Source organism: Bufo gargarizans, chromosome 3, assembly GCF_014858855.1.
Source record: "Bufo gargarizans isolate SCDJY-AF-19 chromosome 3, ASM1485885v1, whole genome shotgun sequence".
NCBI lineage: Eukaryota > Metazoa > Chordata > Amphibia > Anura > Bufonidae > Bufo > Bufo gargarizans.
Genome location: NC_058082.1, coordinates 589,564,545 through 589,582,751, shown reverse-complemented (window position 1 = coordinate 589,582,751; position 18,207 = coordinate 589,564,545). Strand labels below are relative to the sequence as shown.

At 43.8% G+C, this 18,207-nt stretch overlaps 1 protein-coding gene across 5 annotated transcripts in view; it reads left to right on the top strand.

Annotated features, from left to right (window-relative positions):
- The window catches only part of TTC3 (tetratricopeptide repeat domain 3), a 188,632-nt gene that overhangs the window by 148,793 nt on the left and 21,632 nt on the right, over positions 1-18,207 (top strand). For all 5 annotated transcript variants that reach the window (XM_044284379.1, XM_044284380.1, XM_044284383.1 and 2 more), the window contains 4 exons: positions 3,469-3,618; positions 11,802-11,941; positions 12,634-12,702; positions 12,871-12,970. In XM_044284379.1, the coding sequence (XP_044140314.1) occupies positions 3,469-3,618; positions 11,802-11,941; positions 12,634-12,702; positions 12,871-12,970 (459 nt within the window). The remainder of the gene's footprint in view (positions 1-3,468; positions 3,619-11,801; positions 11,942-12,633; positions 12,703-12,870; positions 12,971-18,207) is intronic.

Sequence of the window (18,207 nt, the reverse complement as noted above, 5' to 3'; positions counted from 1 at the left end):
CGGTGATGCGGAGACAGACCCCGAGCCATGGGGGGGGGGGGGGATAGAGCAAATCCATAGTCGCCTTAGTCCTGCTTTATCTATAGGTTACCAGTGCAGGGGTTGTGCTTATTGATTATGCATCTCTCATGTACGCCGCCTACTTTTATTGATGTGACAACTTTTAATTGCAATGGAAACAATACTACCACCTGTGTTACTAGTATGGCGGCATTGTATGATCTCTAGTTAGTGTAAGGCCTCATGCACACAGCAGTTGCGGTCCCCAAAACATGGGCAACATCCGTGCAGCGGGCCAGACCCATTCAACTTGAATAGGTCCGTGGTCTATCCGCACCGCAAAAAAATATGGTGTGTCATATTTATTTGCGGTGCAGAACGGAAAGAAACACAACAGAAGCACTTTGTAGTGCTTCCGGTGTTCCGTTTCGTGACTCCTTTCCGCATCTCCGGAATTGCAGACCCATTCAACTGAATGGGCCCGCAAACGCATCATGCGTTTGCGGGCCGCAATACGGTCACGGCCGTGTGCATGAGGCCTAATATTGAGAGATCCCTTCACCCAGAACCCTGAGGTAAAGGAAGCAAGTACATTAGGATTCTTGTGGGTGGGAGTAGATATCTTCACTTAAGAAACCCAGTCATATTTTTGATTCTGGTTAAATATATTCTAGAAACTTTTTTTTTTTTTTTTTACAAAATTCTCTTCAGATTCTTTCCTATATAGATTTTTATAGCATTCAACGTCCTTTTTCTCTGATACAGAGCGCCAAATCCCCTGCTTTTCTTCACACAGTCATAGAATGTATCCTTTTTGCACTCCGATATGCACCAAAATTTGCTATAAATTTTTATTTATTTTTTTCAAAATATGCGCAGTGTGTTAGATCACAAGTGGGTATCCACAAGCCCGCACATTTACCAATATGTACGCCAGCTCAGTGTCATGCTCTGTGCGTATGCGGATAGCACGCCTAGGCCTCATGCACACCAGGGCTGTGGAGTCGGTAGATAAATGGTCCGACTCCTCAGTTTCTGGTACTTCTGACTCCTCTGTATTTAATATGCGAATGTATTTTATACATTCCTTGAAGAAAAGAAAGGCAACATACATGTCATTGCCACAGAACTACTGGCTAGGAAGCTGCTGCCCTCTCCTTTGTGTGCTGATCTTCTGCTGATGATAGGGCATTGGGAGGATCAAGGAAGGGGCATTTATTTAAAAACATGAATTCCCTAGTAGAATCCCATAGTCATGTTAAAAGTTTAAGCTAACAATCTGAGTTTACAAGTTTTTATAGCCTTAGCTGAATGACAGCAGTTTTTCAAATGGTTTACAGCTTCAGGCTGGGTTCAGACCTGAGCGTTTTACAGCGCGTTCCTACGCGCTGTAAAACGCTCAACAAGGAGAAACCAATGCTTCCCTATCGGCATGGTTCTCACCTGGGCGTTTTACAGCGCGTACGATCGCGCTGTAAAACACCCGACGCCCCAAGAAGTACATGAGCTTCTTTGGGGCGTCTTGTCGCGCGTTCCCATACATAGACTTTCTGGAACGCGCGACAATGGGCGTTCGCTTGTCTCTGTATGCGCGATTGCAAACGCCCGTACAATCGCGCATACAGAGCGCTCCATCGCGAACGCTTAGGTGTGAACCCAGCGTCGGTCTTGAACTATTGACCATCCATTCCCTTGACTTATACAAGTGTCCTGCAAAAAACATATTTACTTAATCGGTTATCAGTGAGAGGCTAGGTTAACCATGGACGTTGCGTTCCCTGTAACAGCGGAACACAACACAATGGAAAGTATTGCTGCTCCTTAACTATGCGTTGCGTGCCATATAGTAAAGCATGCTTCTTCATGGTCACTTAACGTGTTCGTTTTGCGGTAACGTGATGCACTGAATGCATTGGCCTTTATTCCTACAGTAGAGAAGTGCCGTATTTTTCGCAAAAGTGGAGGAAAAATAGCAGTGCGTCTTATGGGGCGAATGCTGCGACCGTCCGATGAATAGGCGGGGCTGGGGGCCAGTTTCTGTAATGGCAGCGGGGCCCGGTGCAGTTACTGTATTCTATTACACCGGGCCCCGCTCACTGTAGTATACGGTAATCATATCTAACTTGTGGGTATTGTTAAAGTATTCCAATCATCTTAAATCTAGCGCTGTACTACTTACTACTAACTTCTTGGCAGTCAGGAGGCCGGGTGGGCACTCGTAGCGTAGCTCACTACGTCACGCGCCTGCTCCGCCCACTTTATGAATGAAGCAGGCATCGGGCCCCGCTGCCATTACAGAAAACAGATGCCCCCATTCACTACACAGGGACTCTGTTATGGGGGGGACCTGTGGATGACACATAAGATAAGATGCTATATATGGGTAATCCACAGATGCCCTTATAACAGTGCGACCCACAGACCACCATTAGTTCAAAACCCACCAAAAGCACACTTTGGTTCAAAATATTTTTTTTCTTATTTTCCTCCTCAAAAACCTAGGTGTGTCTTATAAGGCGAAAAATACGGTAATTAATTATAACTTTTTGTGAATTGGGACATTTAGGCTACTTTCACACTAGCGTTGTTTTAATCCGGCGTTCAATTCCGAGACCAGAACTGCCCGCCGGATCCGGAAAAACGTGTGAAAACGGATTACATTTGAATCCTGATCAGGATTTTGATCACAATGAAAAAATGCATTGGAAAAAACGGATCCGCCATTTATGGACTTTAACTTTTTTTTCACATTTTTCGGGTTTAACATGCAAAAGCCGGATCCGTTTTGACTGAACACACGGGGCCGGATCCGGCGTTAATGCAAGTCAATGGGAAAAAAGTCTGATCAGGCGTTCAGTCAAAGTGTTGAGGCTTTTTTTCTGAAAAGCCTGATCAGTCAAAAAGACTGAACTGAAGACATCCTGATGCATCCTGAAGGACTGACTCTCCATTCAGAATGCATTAGGATAAAACTGATCAGTTCTTTTCCGTATTTGAGCCCCTAGGACGGAACTCAGCGCCGGAAAAGAAAAACGCTAGTGTGAAAGTACCCTTAAACTTGCTTTTTTTTATTCCAATTTAAATCTAGTCGGAGTTGGTTCATTTTTTTCCGACTCCAGGTACCCAAAATTGACTCTGACTCCACAGGACTGATGCACACGGCTTTTGCCCAGCTGTGTCCGTATTGTGGCCCTCAAACAGCGGGTCTGCAAAATACAGGCAACGGCCGTGTGCGCACAGTTTCACGTATTCACTTGAATGGGTCTGCAATCCGGATGATATGGTGCGGATTGGAATAGTTTCTTTATACGTGCCTCCGCACTCCAAAAAGTAGTGCATGCAATACTTTTTTTGTGGTGCAGACGCCGGCCACGCGTATGGTTCCTGTGCATGGCAAGGCCGGCACGTGGTCCTGCGCATGAGTCCTTACCATGTATCAGTTGTTGAATGATGCACCTTGTATTTCAGGGGGATATTTTGCGTATGGAAAAAGAACAAACAGTGCTTAAGGACCAGCTGCTAGAGGCAACTGAAAAATATGGAAACTTGCATAAACGATACCTGGAAGAAATAGCGGACCTGCAAGAGCAGATTAAAAACACAGTAGAGAGCAATAAGGTATTTGTTGTTTTGTGCATAATTTTTAATTGTGGAGGTGCAATAATTGGTGACTCCTGTGCCGGCTGAAGTAAGAATACACACATGCACCACAGTAGTTGCCCCTGCAGAGGATGCCTATTATATACTTCATTAGTGGGGGTCAGACTCTCTGCGCCCTTGCCAATCAAGCCACTTGACTTGGGTCTCGGTACTTGGGCATTCGCCGTGGACTCTTTATGGTTGAGATAGCTCCGTACACCTACATGCCTTACATTCAGTAGCAGCTGGAAAACCACTTTAAAGAAGAGATTTTAGCATGTTTCTAATAAGGTGAAGGTAACAGGGAGTGCAGCCTTCTGGGTAGTCACTTAAACATAGTACATAAGGCCGAAAAAAGACATTTGTCCATCCAGTTCGGCCTGTCATCCTGCAAGTTGATCCAGAGGAAGGCAAAAAAAAAAAAACTGAGGTAGAAGCCAATTTTCCCCATTTTAGGGGAATAAAAAAAACTTCCCGACTCCAATCAGGCAATCAGAATAACTCCCTGGATCCACGACCCCTCTAGTAGCTACAGCCTGTAATATTATTAGATTGTAGGTTATAGTGGCTCACTCCACTTGTCACTGTGGTAATGGTGTCCTGCTGCAAGTGATTCACCTACTCTCTTAATTTAAACAAGTATAAAATAATTAGCAGGCACTCACCATCTGAATTTCCCATATATAACACATTTAATATACTGAATGATATAATAAAATATTATGGATGTTAGTACAATATATCTTAAACTTTACACACAGTATATGAATAGAATTAATAACCATACAACCAATTGCAAATGAATAAATATCCAATATGATAGAATCAATTTTAAAAAACGAATAAAAAAAATCGGATAAAAGTTTGGATCTGAAAATCAGAAAAGTATCACCTAGGATTATTTTGATGGAATTTTTTTCGAATAATATTTGAATGCAATTTCTAATGTCCACTAGGTGTGCTTGACTATTTATCCTGGTTGACAATCCAATACAAAGTTTGTTGCAGAATGTGCACAATTCTAGTTTATAGTCTACCAAATTTCGATCGGTCTTTTATCGCAAATGTCCTTGATTTATGCCCTGAAGTGTCTGTTGTGCTCAATAGGACACTAAAGCTGTGCAGTTATATGAATGGGTGACTTTCGAATTAATGATTCGATATATCTTGTATAAGATTTAAATAGTCAATTGTTCTTATAAAATTTGATTGCGCTCACTGTAGAGGCGTCCCTCTCACAGTTAAGCTACTCACCCAGACCCAGAATTCTTGTCTTTTCTTTCGTATGATGTGGTTATGGCGCTCAGCTGTCGGCGTCCCACGTGGTAATAGATAGATACGTTTTGAGAAAAAGACAAAGTTGTTAATTGTCTGGCATGAATCTTGCTTTTTCGGATCTGTGCTTCTTAATCCTGCAGGATAATTTGATTAGTAGTTTGGTTCCTTTAGTCCGCCAGATGCGTTTCGAGGTGACCTCACCTCTTCCTCAGTGGCTTAAAATGGAAACCAAACTATTTTTCTCTTTATATATAGTGTCCATGGCTGCAACCAAGACCTGGATTTTCGGGATATTGGAAAATCTGGTAGAAATATGTCTTTTTATACATATAAAAGATGGATTGTCAGGTATATAATGTACAACTTAAATGACTTAACTTTATAATCATTAATTGTCTAAGAGAGAAGGAAAATAAGAATAGCCAAAAAAAAACGCATACCGTATTTTTCGCCCCATAAGACGCACTTTTTCTTCCCCCAAAACGGGGGAGAAATGCCCCTGCGTCTTATGGGGCGAATGCTTGCCGTTTTTTACATCGCAAGCTGCGATGTAGATGCGAGCGGGGACTCGGGGAGGGACTGGGAGGAGGAGCTGGGGCCGGCAATAGCGGCGGGGCGGTGCAGTCAGTGTGGTATCCCCGCCCCGCCTCTCCGGTATAGTAATTTAAGATGTCATAATCATTTATTGGTTATTAAACATGCCCCCTCAGTCGTATTACTACCTTATATCCTAATCGCATCTGTAGAATTCATGCAGGCCGGGCGGGCAGCAGCAAGTCTTGTCATGTGCCTGCGCCGCCTACTTTATGAATGAAGCAGGCGGCGCAGGCAAGTGACGTCACTGAGGGACGCGCCGGCCGCCCGCATGGCCTGCCTGAATTCTACAGATGCGATTAGGATATAAGGTAGTAATAGGACTGAGGGGGCATGTTTTATAACCAATAAATCAATATAACATCTTATATTTGTATACTGGCGGCGGCGCCAGGGGGGGAGGCGGGGGCTGCGATCTGTGGATGGCACAGTTATGGGCTGGGGGGGGGGGGTCTGTGGATGTCACTGTTATGGGCTGGGGGGGGTCTGTGGATGGCACATATATAACAGTGCCACCCACAGATCCCCCCAGCCCATAACAGTGCCACCCACAGATCCCCCCAGCCCATAACAGTGCCAGCCACAGATCCCCCCCCCCTGTAACAGTGCCAGCCACAGATCCCCCCCCCCCCCTGTAACAGTGTCCGTCATCCACAGATCCCCCTGTAACAGTGTCCGTCATCCACAGATCCCCCTGTAACAGTGTCCGTCATCCACAGATCCCCCTGTAACAGTGTCCGTCATCCACAGATCCCCCTGTAACAGTGTCCGTCATCCACATATCCCCATGTAACAGTGTCCGTCATCCACAGATCCCCCTGTAACAGTGTCCGTCATCCACAGATCCCCCTGTAACAGTGTCCGTCATCCACAGATCCCCCTGTAACAGTGTCCGTCATCCACAGATCCCCCCCGTAACAGTGTCCGTCATCCACAGATCCCCCCCGTAACAGTGTCCGTCATCCACAGATCCCCCCCGTAACAGTGTCCGTCATCCACAGATCCCCCCCGTAACAGTGTCCGTCATCCACAGATCCCCCCCGTAACAGTGTCCGTCATCCACAGATCCCCCCCGTAACAGTGTCCGTCATCCACAGATCCCCCCCGTAACAGTGTCCGTCATCCACAGATCCCCCCCGTAACAGTGTCCGTCATCCACAGATCCCCCCCGTAACAGTGTCAGTCATCCACAGATCCCCCCCGTAACAGTGTCAGTCATCCACAGATCCCCCCCATAACAGTGTCAGTCATCCACAGATCCCCAGTAATAGTGCCATCCACAGACCACCATTAGTTCCAAACACACAGCACACCTTTTTGGTTAAAAATATTTTTTTCTTATTTTCCTCCCCAAAAACCCAGGTGCGTCTTATGGGCCGGTGCGTCTTATAGGGCGAAAAATACGGTATGCGTTTTTCTTGCAGTTTTTCTTGAAATTGCGTTTTTGGGCTTATTAAGTTCCTAAATATGTAATGTCTTCCTTTCATATATTTCTCTCTTGTTTTTCATATAAATTATATCATGCATAGCTTAAACACCATTCAACTCTATATTCAATAGTTATGTCAATGAGAATAACAAAAATAACCAAAAAACGCACATGCGATTATAATGCGTTTTTCCTGCAAGTTGCCTTTCTTGGGTTATTCCTTTCCTAAATGTACATTGGCCCTATTCTATGTATTGTTACATTGTTTTATATACATAAAATATACGATATATGGTCAAAGTATCCTCCAACTTTGTACTCAATGATTATTTCAAAGGATGGAATAGAGACGGCCAAAAAACGCATATGCGTTTGTGATGCGTTTTTTGGCTCATCTCACTAACAGTCATATGCTGTCTCCATTCCATACATTTCTACATAACTCTATATATTCCTAATGATTACATATCACCTAATTAAATTGACATTCATAAAATTCAACATGGTCATTTTCTATATTCCATAATAAGTAATTAAAACATAAATAAATAGGTAAATACTTAAAAATGTAATTGTTTATTAGTTAAAAAATTATTAAACGTAAATTAGTTGTTTATATGATGTGTTATAAATCTTTAAAAACAATTTGTATTGAGAAAAATTGTTTTCTGCATATTTTCTGTATTGTTGTGCTGATGAGGAAAGTGTGCCTTCCCCCGAGGGAGAGTCGTGGTGCTGGGAGACAGCCTGACACACGACTCCCCATCAGGGAGAGGCCCACCCGCTATATGAAGCCCCATATTTCAAACTCTGAATTTAGAACTCCTGGTCTTATTGAGTTAAAATCATAAATGTATCGTGACTCTATCCGGGACATTTTCGAAATATGATCTCCCCCTCTCCAATTAGTTTCAATTTTTTCTAGGGCTGCAAATGTGATTCCACTTGGGTCTTTATTGTGTACTTGTTTAAAATGCATTGACAGGGGGTGTTTTTCATATCCTTTTTTTATGTTCGCTATGTGTTCAGAAATCATTTGTCTTTAAACTCCTTTTTGTTCTCCCCACGTACTGTTTTTTACACGGGCATTCCACTTTGTAGATTACACTAATTGTATTACATGTTAAAAGATCTTTAATTTCCCGTGTAAATGTACTATTGTATGATTGAACTTTGGTAGTTTTTTTAGGGAACTTGGTTGTTTTGCAATTATTGCAACGCCCACAGCGGAAAAAAACTTTCAAGTTATGCCAACCCTGTATCATCGACTGTTGTTGTTTTCTATTATTTTGTACAGTTGGAGCAATTTTCAATGATAAATTAGACGCTTTAGTATGTTATTTGTGGTTTTTCTGTTAGTGATGGTCCTATTGTTTTATCTTTGAGTATGTGATGCCAATGTTTATTAATGATCTTTGCTATTTGTTTATGTTGGGTATTATATGGTAATATGATTCTGATTGAATCTTCCTGTTGTGTTGTATTTACGTCATTTGGTTTAGCTTGGAAGAAGGTGTCTCTTGTCATGTTTTGCACTTTCATCAATGACTTGTCTAATATATCTACTGGATATTGTTTAATTATAAATTATTTCTTCTGCTTCTTTTTCGAAATCTTCTTGTTTTGTACAGTTTAGTTTTAGTCTTTGGAATTGGCACCACGACTCTCCCTCGGGGGAAGGCACACTTTCCTTTGTCAGCACAACAATACAGAAAATATGCAGAAAGCAATTTTTCGCAATACAAATTGGTTTTAAAGATTTATAACACATCATATAAACAACTAATTTAAGTTTTTTTAATTATTTTTTAACTAATAAACAATTACATTTTTAAGTATTTACCTATTTATGTTTTAATTACTTATTATGGAATATAGAAAATGACCATGTTATTGAATTTGATGAATGTCAATTTAATTAGGTGATATGTAATCATTAGGAATATATAGTTATGTAGAAATGTATGGAATGGAGACAGCATATGACTGTTAGCGAGATGAGCCAAAAAACGCATCACAAACGCATATGCGTTTTTTGGCCGTCTCTATTCCATCCTTTGAAATAATCATTGAGTACAAGGTTGGAGGATACTTTGACCATATATCGTATATTTTATGTATATAAAACAATGTAACAATACATAGAATAGGGCCAATGTACATTTAGGAAAGGAATAACCCAAGAAAGGCAACTTGCAGGAAAAACGCATTATAATCGCATGTGCGTTTTTTGATTATTTTTGTTATTCTCATTGACATAACTATTGAATATAGAGTTGAATGGTGTTTAAGCTATGCATGATATAATTTATATGAAAAACAAGAGAAATATATGAAAGGAAGACATTACATATTTAGGAACTTAATAAGCCCAAAAACGCAATTTAAAGAAAAACTGCAAGAAAAACGTAATAAAAACACACATGCGTTTTTTGGGCTATTCTTATTTTCCTTCTCTCTTAGACAATTAATGATTATAAAGTTAAGTCATTTAAGTTGTACATTATATACCTGACAATCCATCTTTTATATGTATAAAAAGACATATTCCTACCAGATTTTCCAATATCCCGAAAATCCAGGTCTTGGTTGCAGCCATGGACACTATATATAAAGAGAAAAATAGTTTGGTTTCCATTTTAAGCCACCGAGGAAGAGGTGAGGTCACCTCGAAACGCGTCTGGCGGACTAAAGGAACCAAACTACTAATCAAATTATCCTGCAGGATTAAGAAGTACAGATCCGAAAAAGCAAGATTCACGCAAGACAATTAACAACTTTGTCTTTTTCTCAAAACGTATCTATCTATTACCACGTGGGACACCGACAGCTGAGCGCCATAACCACATCATACGAAAGAAAAGACAAGAATTCTGGGTCTGGGTGAGTAGCTTAACTGTGAGAGGGACGCCTCTACAGTGAGCGCAATCAAATTTTATAAGAACAATTGACTATTTAAATCTTATACAAGATATATCGAATCATTAATTCGAAAGTCACCCATTCATATAACTGCACAGCCTTAGTGTCCTATTGAGCACAACAGACACTTCAGGGCATAAATCAAGGACATTTGCGATAAAAGACCGATCGAAATTTGGTCGACTATAAACTAGAATTGTGCACATTCTGCAACGAATTTTGCATTGGATTGTCAACCAGGATAAATAGTCCAGCACACCTAGTGGACATTCGAAATTGCATTCAAATATTATTCAAAATAATCCTAGGTGATACTTTTCTGATTTTCAGATCCAAACTTTTATTCAACTTTTATCCGATTTTTTTTTTTTTTTTTTTTTTTTTTTATTCGTTTTTTAAAATTGATTCTTCCATTTTGGATATTTATTTATTTGCAATTGGTTATATGGTTAATAATTCTATTCATATACTGTGTGTAAAGTTTAAGATATATTGTACTAACATCCATAATATTTTATTATATCATTCAGTATATTAAATGTGTTATATATGGGAAATTCAGATGGTGAGTGCCTGCTGATTATTTTATACTTGTAATATTATTACACTCCAGAAATACATCCAGGCCCCTCTTGGATTCCTTTATTGTACTCACCATCACCACCTCCTCAGGCAGAGAGCTCCATAGTCTCACTGCTCTTACCGTAAAGAATCCTCTTCTATGTTTGTGTACAAACCTTCTTTCCTCCAGACGCAGAGGACGTCCCCTCGTCACAGTCCTGGGGATAAATAGATGATGGGAGTGATCTCTGTACTGACCCCTGATATGTTTATACATAGTAATTAGATCTCCCTTCAGTCGTTTTATTTCTAAAATGAATAACCGTAATGTTGATAATCTTTCAGGGTACTGTAGTTGCCCCATTCCAGTTATTACTTTAGTTGCCCTCCTCTGGACCCTCTCCAGCTCTATGTCTGCCTTGTTCACAGGAGCCCAGAACTGTACACAGTACTCCATGTGTGGTCTGACTAGTGATGTGTAAAGTGGTAGGACTATGTTCTGAATTTATTTCTTGTGTTCTGCTAATAACAAACTGATAGCTTATTAGCAATTATGACAATAGTTCAAAAGTAACATCATTATGGCTGCGCTAGCAGTTTTGGGTGGAAATCCTCAAATAATTTGCATCATTGATAAACTACTGATGTCTGGTGGATCAAGAGATGATCATAGCTTAGACCCAACAGAGTATATCTTCAGGTGTGTACACATGGATTAATGGGGTGCCTCATGATGCACAGTGAAGAGGAACCTGGACCTATCAATCAAGGAGAGGGAGAGGCAGGAGGAGCCAAGGTGGACAGTGTCATGGGCCTGCATTTGCATGTGGATTAAAATGTCTGTTTGGCCCAAATCAAGCAAAGGATCAGTAAGTGAAAGTTATCATTACATTCACCTGAGCTAGCCCTACAGAGCATTGTGCCAGCTGTACCATTGGATTTCCTGCTGACAGACTTCCTTTAAGTGGAATCTATCCCCACGATTCTGGACTGTTACCTGCAGTAATGCACATAAGGAAATCCAGATCTCAATTTTATATGTTCCTGCTGCTTCCCCCTTTTCCCCGCTTGGGACTGGTTTGCTAAGGTAATGGAGAGGACTCCTGTGCACATGCACAGCAGTCCTGACAGTGTATTACAGCGCAACTTTAAACGCTGACAACATAGGACTATAGGAATATAGAGAGTAGCAATCTGAACTCCTTATCTGCAGTACTACTCATGTATTACAGGATATAATAGTGCAAGATCATGGTGAAAGATCCCCTTTTTAAGGGGCTGTCCCAGGACTTTCATAACCACACATAATGGATAAAGTTTTTCTTTAGTTTCTTTGCATCTCTGAATAAAGATGTTATATCCTTCCCTTCCTCTGCAGATCGCAAAGAAAGAACTGGTCTGGCTTCAACAGGAATACGAAAATGAGACCAAAAAGTGGCTGCAGGAGAGAAAAGAAAATCAGGACAAGCTGAAGGCTCTGAAGAGTAACATTAAAACACTGACAGAAAGCAATGATCGGTGGGTGACTCGCTGGATCGGCTTTATAGTAATAAACCGGCAAAGTGTGGTCTGCAGCGCTACTCCTGTCGTGAAAAATACTGGCAAACTGATGGATTTCCGTCTGGGATCTGGTTGAAAACCAACCTGTCCTTTCTGCTGCAGCTCTTTTCCTCTACAGAGCTGGTAAAGGTTGATCATTTAAACTATGCAACCACCTCTGGTGGACAAGCAATAAAGAAAAGAAGAAACAGCAGGTGGCGCTATAGAGATACATTTTATTGAATAGTTCAGTGCCTATACTAAATTTTTTATTACATTTAATTATAAAAGTATTCACATCTGCATGCTGGTTTGAAAAATGTAGAGTATTTGTCAGAGCACAAACCCTTTTAATCTTGGCACAAACTCTTTAATAGCTGTCCACACTTTTCAAGTTCTCACTGGAGCTCTGTTCACATTTACCTGCTTCAGGGTTTCTAACAAGTGGATGGCAATAACGTTTAAAATTCGGCACAACCCCTTTGTGGGGAGGGGTGAAATAAAGATTTCTTATAAAGCGTGAGACATTCCGCCTGTGGTTGAAGATTGGTTTAGTTGTTTTATGATTTATTTATTTTACTAATAAGTAAATATCAATGTTTACACTTATGAAAAGGCACAACACCCCTCTGGTATTTAATCTTTCTTCTTTCTGTACTAAATGATTACAGATATTCAAAGGGTATAGTAGAGAAGAAAAAGCAGTATGAAATCCACATAAAGGACTTCGCAAAGACCCAGTAAGTATATTAGGATGCTCAGGATTTAAAGCATTGACGTTGGGCACACAAGGTGGTTCTGTGCTTAGACACGTGCTGCGTGCGGTTGTCACCGTAGAGCCGCAGAGAGAGAGAGAGAGAGAGACGTCAACCACTTTAGGAAATCAAACTTTGTTTTCTCCCTCACAGTTGCAGTAAATTCGAAAATGAAAAGGCAAAGTTGGAAAGTCAGATATCTAAGAGCGAGGCAGAAAGAGAGACTGCTGCACAAAGGGCTGCCATGGCCGAGGTAAGGATCATTATGTACAGGGCGTGTGCAGGAGGTACTGGGGGCAAATCTCCCCCACATTTATCCCTCTTTTTATCATTAGAATTATAAATTCTATCTTCCTCTGTTACACAACTATTGCATTTGAAGGGTTGTGCAAAATAAATCCTGGACAGTAGGTTAAACCCCAGTTTCCCTGGTACAAATATATTACTTCTAGTACATAAGATGTAGACTCCTAGGATCACAGTGGTGTATTTATCACGCACAGGTATATTTTATCTATTTCATTTAATGTTTGTGTCGTTAGAAGATATCGACAGTATCACCCATAACAGTGACCTCTACAGGACACCGCCCCTTTAACAGTGAACTCCACAGTCTCCCCCCCCCCCCCTACATTGCCCCGCCACTTTAACAGTAAGTTTCGCAGCACCCCACTAGGGCTGAAACGATTATTCGAATAACTAGATTCAATCGATTCAAAAAATTCATCGATGCAGTTTCCCTGCATCGAGGAATCGTTTACATCACGTGATCACGGAGCGGGAGTGAAATTAAGCGTCTCACTCACCGCTTCCGTGTCCTCCGGAGGCCAGAGAGGCAGGACTGAGCCGGCCGGCACAGCGGAGGGAGGAGGAGGGAGTCCCTCCCCTCCTCCTCCTACTCTGTCCTCATTGGTGTTTAGCGGCAGCCGCGCACAGTGGGGAGGGAGAGACTGTGGCCACTGCGCCACCAATGAATGTGCCGGCCATATCCCACAGGGTCCCCCTCCTCCCCCCCATAATTGGTGGCAGTGTCAGTTCCGATCGGAGCCCCAGCAGTGTAATGCTGGGGCTCCGATCGGTTACCATGGCAGCCAGGACGCTACCGAAGTCCTGGCTGCCATGGTATGTTAGTGAGCAGAGAGCAGCGCATTATACTCACGTGCGCTGTGGCTGGCGGTCGCTCCTTCTCATAGGTCTGTGCGGCGCATTGCTAATGCTGTAAGCATTAGCAATCCGCCGCACAGACAGAAGAAGGAGCGACCGGCGGCCACAGCGCACGTGAGTATAATGCGCTGCTCTCTGCTCACTAACATACCATGGCAGCCAGGACTTCGGTAGCGTCCTGGCTGCCATGGTAACCGATCGGAACTGACACTGCCACCAATGATGGGGGGAGGAGGGGGACCCTGTGGCCACTGCCACCAATGATTAATACTGGGGGGGGGGGGGGGGGGGTTGCGTTACCAGAGGGGGCAGGCAGATCAGAGGCTGGGGGCAGGCAGATCAGAGGCTGGGGGGGAGGCAGATCAGAGGCTGGGGGGGGGAGGCAGATCAGAGGCTGGGGGGGGGGAGGCAGATCAGAGGCTGGGGGGGGGGAGGCAGATCAGAGGCTGGGGGGGAGGCAGATCAGAGGCTGGGGGGGAGGCAGATCAGAGGCTGGGGGGGGAGGCAGATCAGAGGCTGGGGGGGGGAGGCAGATCAGAGGCTGGGGGGGAGGCAGATCAGAGGCTGGGGGGGAGAGGCAGATCAGAGGCTGGGGGGGGGGAGGCAGATCAGAGGCTGGGGGGGGGGAGGCAGATCAGAGGCTGGGGGGGGGAGGCAGATCAGAGGCTGGGGGGGGGAGGCAGATCAGAGGCTGGGGGGGGGAGGCAGATCAGAGGCTGGGGGGGGGAGGCAGATCAGAGGCTGGGGGGGGGAGGCAGATCAGAGGCTGGGGGGGGGAGGCAGATCAGAGGCTGGGGGGGGAGGCAGATCAGAGGCTGGGGGGGGGGGCAGATCAGAGACTGGGGGGGAGGCAGATCAGAGGCTGGGGGGGAGGCAGATCAGAGGCTGGGGGGGGAGGCAGATCAGAGGCTGGGGGGGGGGAGGCAGATCAGAGGCTGGGGGGAGGCAGATGGAGAGAGAGTGGTTAATGGAGGCTGCAAGCACCACCTTGGCATGTATAAAGTTATTGGTTTAGAGAGGGGTTAATGAAGGCACATCCAAGGTGCTTTCATTAACCTCTTCAAACCAATAACTTTATACATGCCTAATGCCAAGGTGCTTCCATTAACCCCTCCAAACCCAATGGGCATGTATAAAGTTATTGGTTTGGAGGGGTTAATGGAAGCACCTTGGCATTAGGCATGTATAAAGTTATTAACCCCTTCAAACCAATAACTTTATACATACCTAATTACGTACGTTATTTTAAGTAGCTTTTTCTTATTAGATTACTCGATGAATCGAGAAATATAATCGATAGAATACTCGATTACAAAAATATTCGTTTACTGCAGCCCTACACCCCACTCTTGACAGTGACCTCCTCAGTACCCCCCTGCCTTAACAGTGACCGACCTCACAGCAGTGGCCCCTGCCCCTTTAACAGTGACCTCCACAGCCCCCTGCCCCTTCAATGCTAGGGCTACACGACGAGATGTGTCACGCAACATTTTGTTTCAATAACTTTTATAATGATAGGCTATGGTGTCGCACTGCGACACGACAGTCGCCAAAAATCCAATGGATGCATGTAGCAGCGTAGTTGTGCCCTATGTGTCGTGCAACTTATTGTCGTCCTGTAGCCCTAGCCTAAAGCGGTGAAGAAAAATGGCTGGGTTGTTTTGGAAACCTGGAGTACAACTGTGTGTATGGCAGTTGGGATTTAAAGAGAGAGACTTGCAGGCTTATAGGAGAGGACACCATGGACTGTTGCTGTTTTTGGACAGTAAACCGTCTGTTTTTTTAAGGGTACATTCACACGACTGCAAATGGGTCCGCATCCGTTCCGCAATTTTGCGGAACGGGTGTGGACCCGTTCATTTTCTATGGGGATGGAATGGATGCGGACAGGACACAGTGTGCTGTCCGCATCTGCATTTGCGGAGCGCCGCCCCGATCTTCGGGTCTGCAGCTCCGCAAAAGATAGAACATGTCCTATTCTTGTCCGCAGCTTGCGGACAAGAATAGGCATTTCTATAGGGGTGCCGGGCGGGTCCGCAACACACTACGGTCGTGTGAATGTACCCTAACCCTGTACAACCAGTTTATCATATTTTACACTTTATAATAAGCACCTGATTTTCACAAACTGACAGAAGGACTCGATCTGATTTCTTTAAATACTGTAGGGCTGCACGATTCGCCAAACTACTTTCATTTAATCTCACCGCCGGGGCACCTAGTTGGGTCAAACTGGAGTCTGACTTTTTGGCTCCTATCTCTTTAGCAGTGCTCATTTGGTCCCCAGAGCCTATTCCAGCTGAGACTAAATCTAAGTCTCTTCACTCTTTTTATTCTTTTCAATTGTGGAAAGCGGTAGGATTTACATTTAAAATGCAGTTGAGACTTTAACTCACCTTTTACATAATCCTGCTTTCCCACCTGGTATGAACAGCCTATCCTCCAGGTGGAGTTCACAGTCCCTGACGTGTCTACATTAGTGTCGAGTGAACTTCTGTTCTCAAAATCTGCGTACAAGGTTCGGGTTATCTAAGAATTCGGTTATAGATTTTGCTTCCATGGACCAAATGTTATGGTCCATGGTAGCCGAATCCATAACAGGATTCTTAGAATCTTTTACGCCGAACTTGAAAACGGAGGTTTGCTCTTCCCTAGTCTACATAATGTTCTAGAGAGGGCTACATTGCTTACCATTTCTCAATTTAAAAATACTCACCTACCGCTCGTGAAGTGTACAGATGATCACAGAATATTTATTTTTAGGAGAGAAGGGTTAGGTGTGTAGCTGATACTACTTATTCCCCTCTTGAACTCTTTGTACTATACTTTTTCCGAAGAAAGCGTTTGGTCTCCTATGTTTATAATTGGTTGACTTTACCTTTAGAGGAGCAAGCTGCCCTTTATGCTTAGATGGCAGTAGATGCCTGTGTCGCAGTGGCGATCCTGCTGTGAAACCATAAAGATAGCTGGCAGGTTAATCTAATCGAAACTTCTCGTAATGTTTTCGATAGACCATAATATGTCCCTGAGTGCTTACATCGTATATCTATCCATCAGTCTCGCCACTGTGCTGTGGTGGGTTCCATGGTCCACACTTGGTGGGCCTTCCCCATTGTGTGTGCTTTCTAGAACTCCATCTGCTCTATCTTGACTGATATTTTGGGTACTACATTACATAAATCACCTACAGTCGGCACTTAAGACCTATTGTGGCAGTTACAACTAGGATGGATAAAATGGCTGTCTTTAAAAAGATGGCTGCCGTTAGTGATGGAGTGGATGATGTTGCGTGGGTGTGGCAACCCTCGGATCTCCGGATCGGACCCTCGGATCAGACCCCCATCAGAGATGAGATAAATGTTGATTTCCATTATTAAAAGCTGCATTGTGTAATATCAATTTGTGACTAATACCACCCCTCGGGCCCGCTTGACGTCACCTACGTCAAGCTCACGAGCGCGGTATGGTCACGGGTTACCAAAGCGTGATGTTACACCCTCCTGAGGAGCAGGTAAGGTCAGCTTGGTACAGTTTACACACACCTCCTGTCCACGTGGGCACAGAGAGGCAACAAGCTGAGAGCCTTTTCACTCCCGCAGTGAAAACAGCACCTCCTCAGCCCGGGAAATCTGCCACCAGCTTCTCGTTTGATATAAACCCGATCCGCTAACCGGATTATATAGGGTGAAAAACCAATCCGTGGTAGCTTATAACTAGGCCGAAACACGGACGTGGGGATTCTTGATCAAGATACAAGACCGCACAATATTAAATTATATATTTAATCGCCTTAAGGGCTCACTAGATATAACACTATACACACAGAATATATACAGTGGTCTGAGGTTACAAATACAGATGATATAGGTACAACAGGGTAAAGCAGAGCAAAAAGCAGGTACCGGGTAAGATGAAAGTTCCTTTGGGGTTATAATGGTGAAATAGTCCTTGGCTGCAGTCATGTGGGGGCAGTGAGGTCAGCTGGTTCCCAGTCTCTCCAAACACATTGGCACGATGTGACTCCCTTCAGAAAAGACACCGCCCGCTGGCTTGCATGGGCTTTTGACCTGTAGCCGGCCGCTCCCCTCCCCGCCTATGGGTAGGGTCCACCCCTCCTTTTCTGGTGCTGGCAGCAAATGACCCATAAAACCCCTTAGGGCTCATAGCCTCAGACCAGAATGTCGCAGAAAGGTGGTTCCGGGCCCAATTGATCCGCCTGGGTTCCAGCTACAACTAGAGTCCAAACATGGTGCCGCTATGTGGTTTCTGTGGGGAGATATGTATATCTCCCCTCCCAGCCTCAAGCCAGGACTACGTAGATGTTCG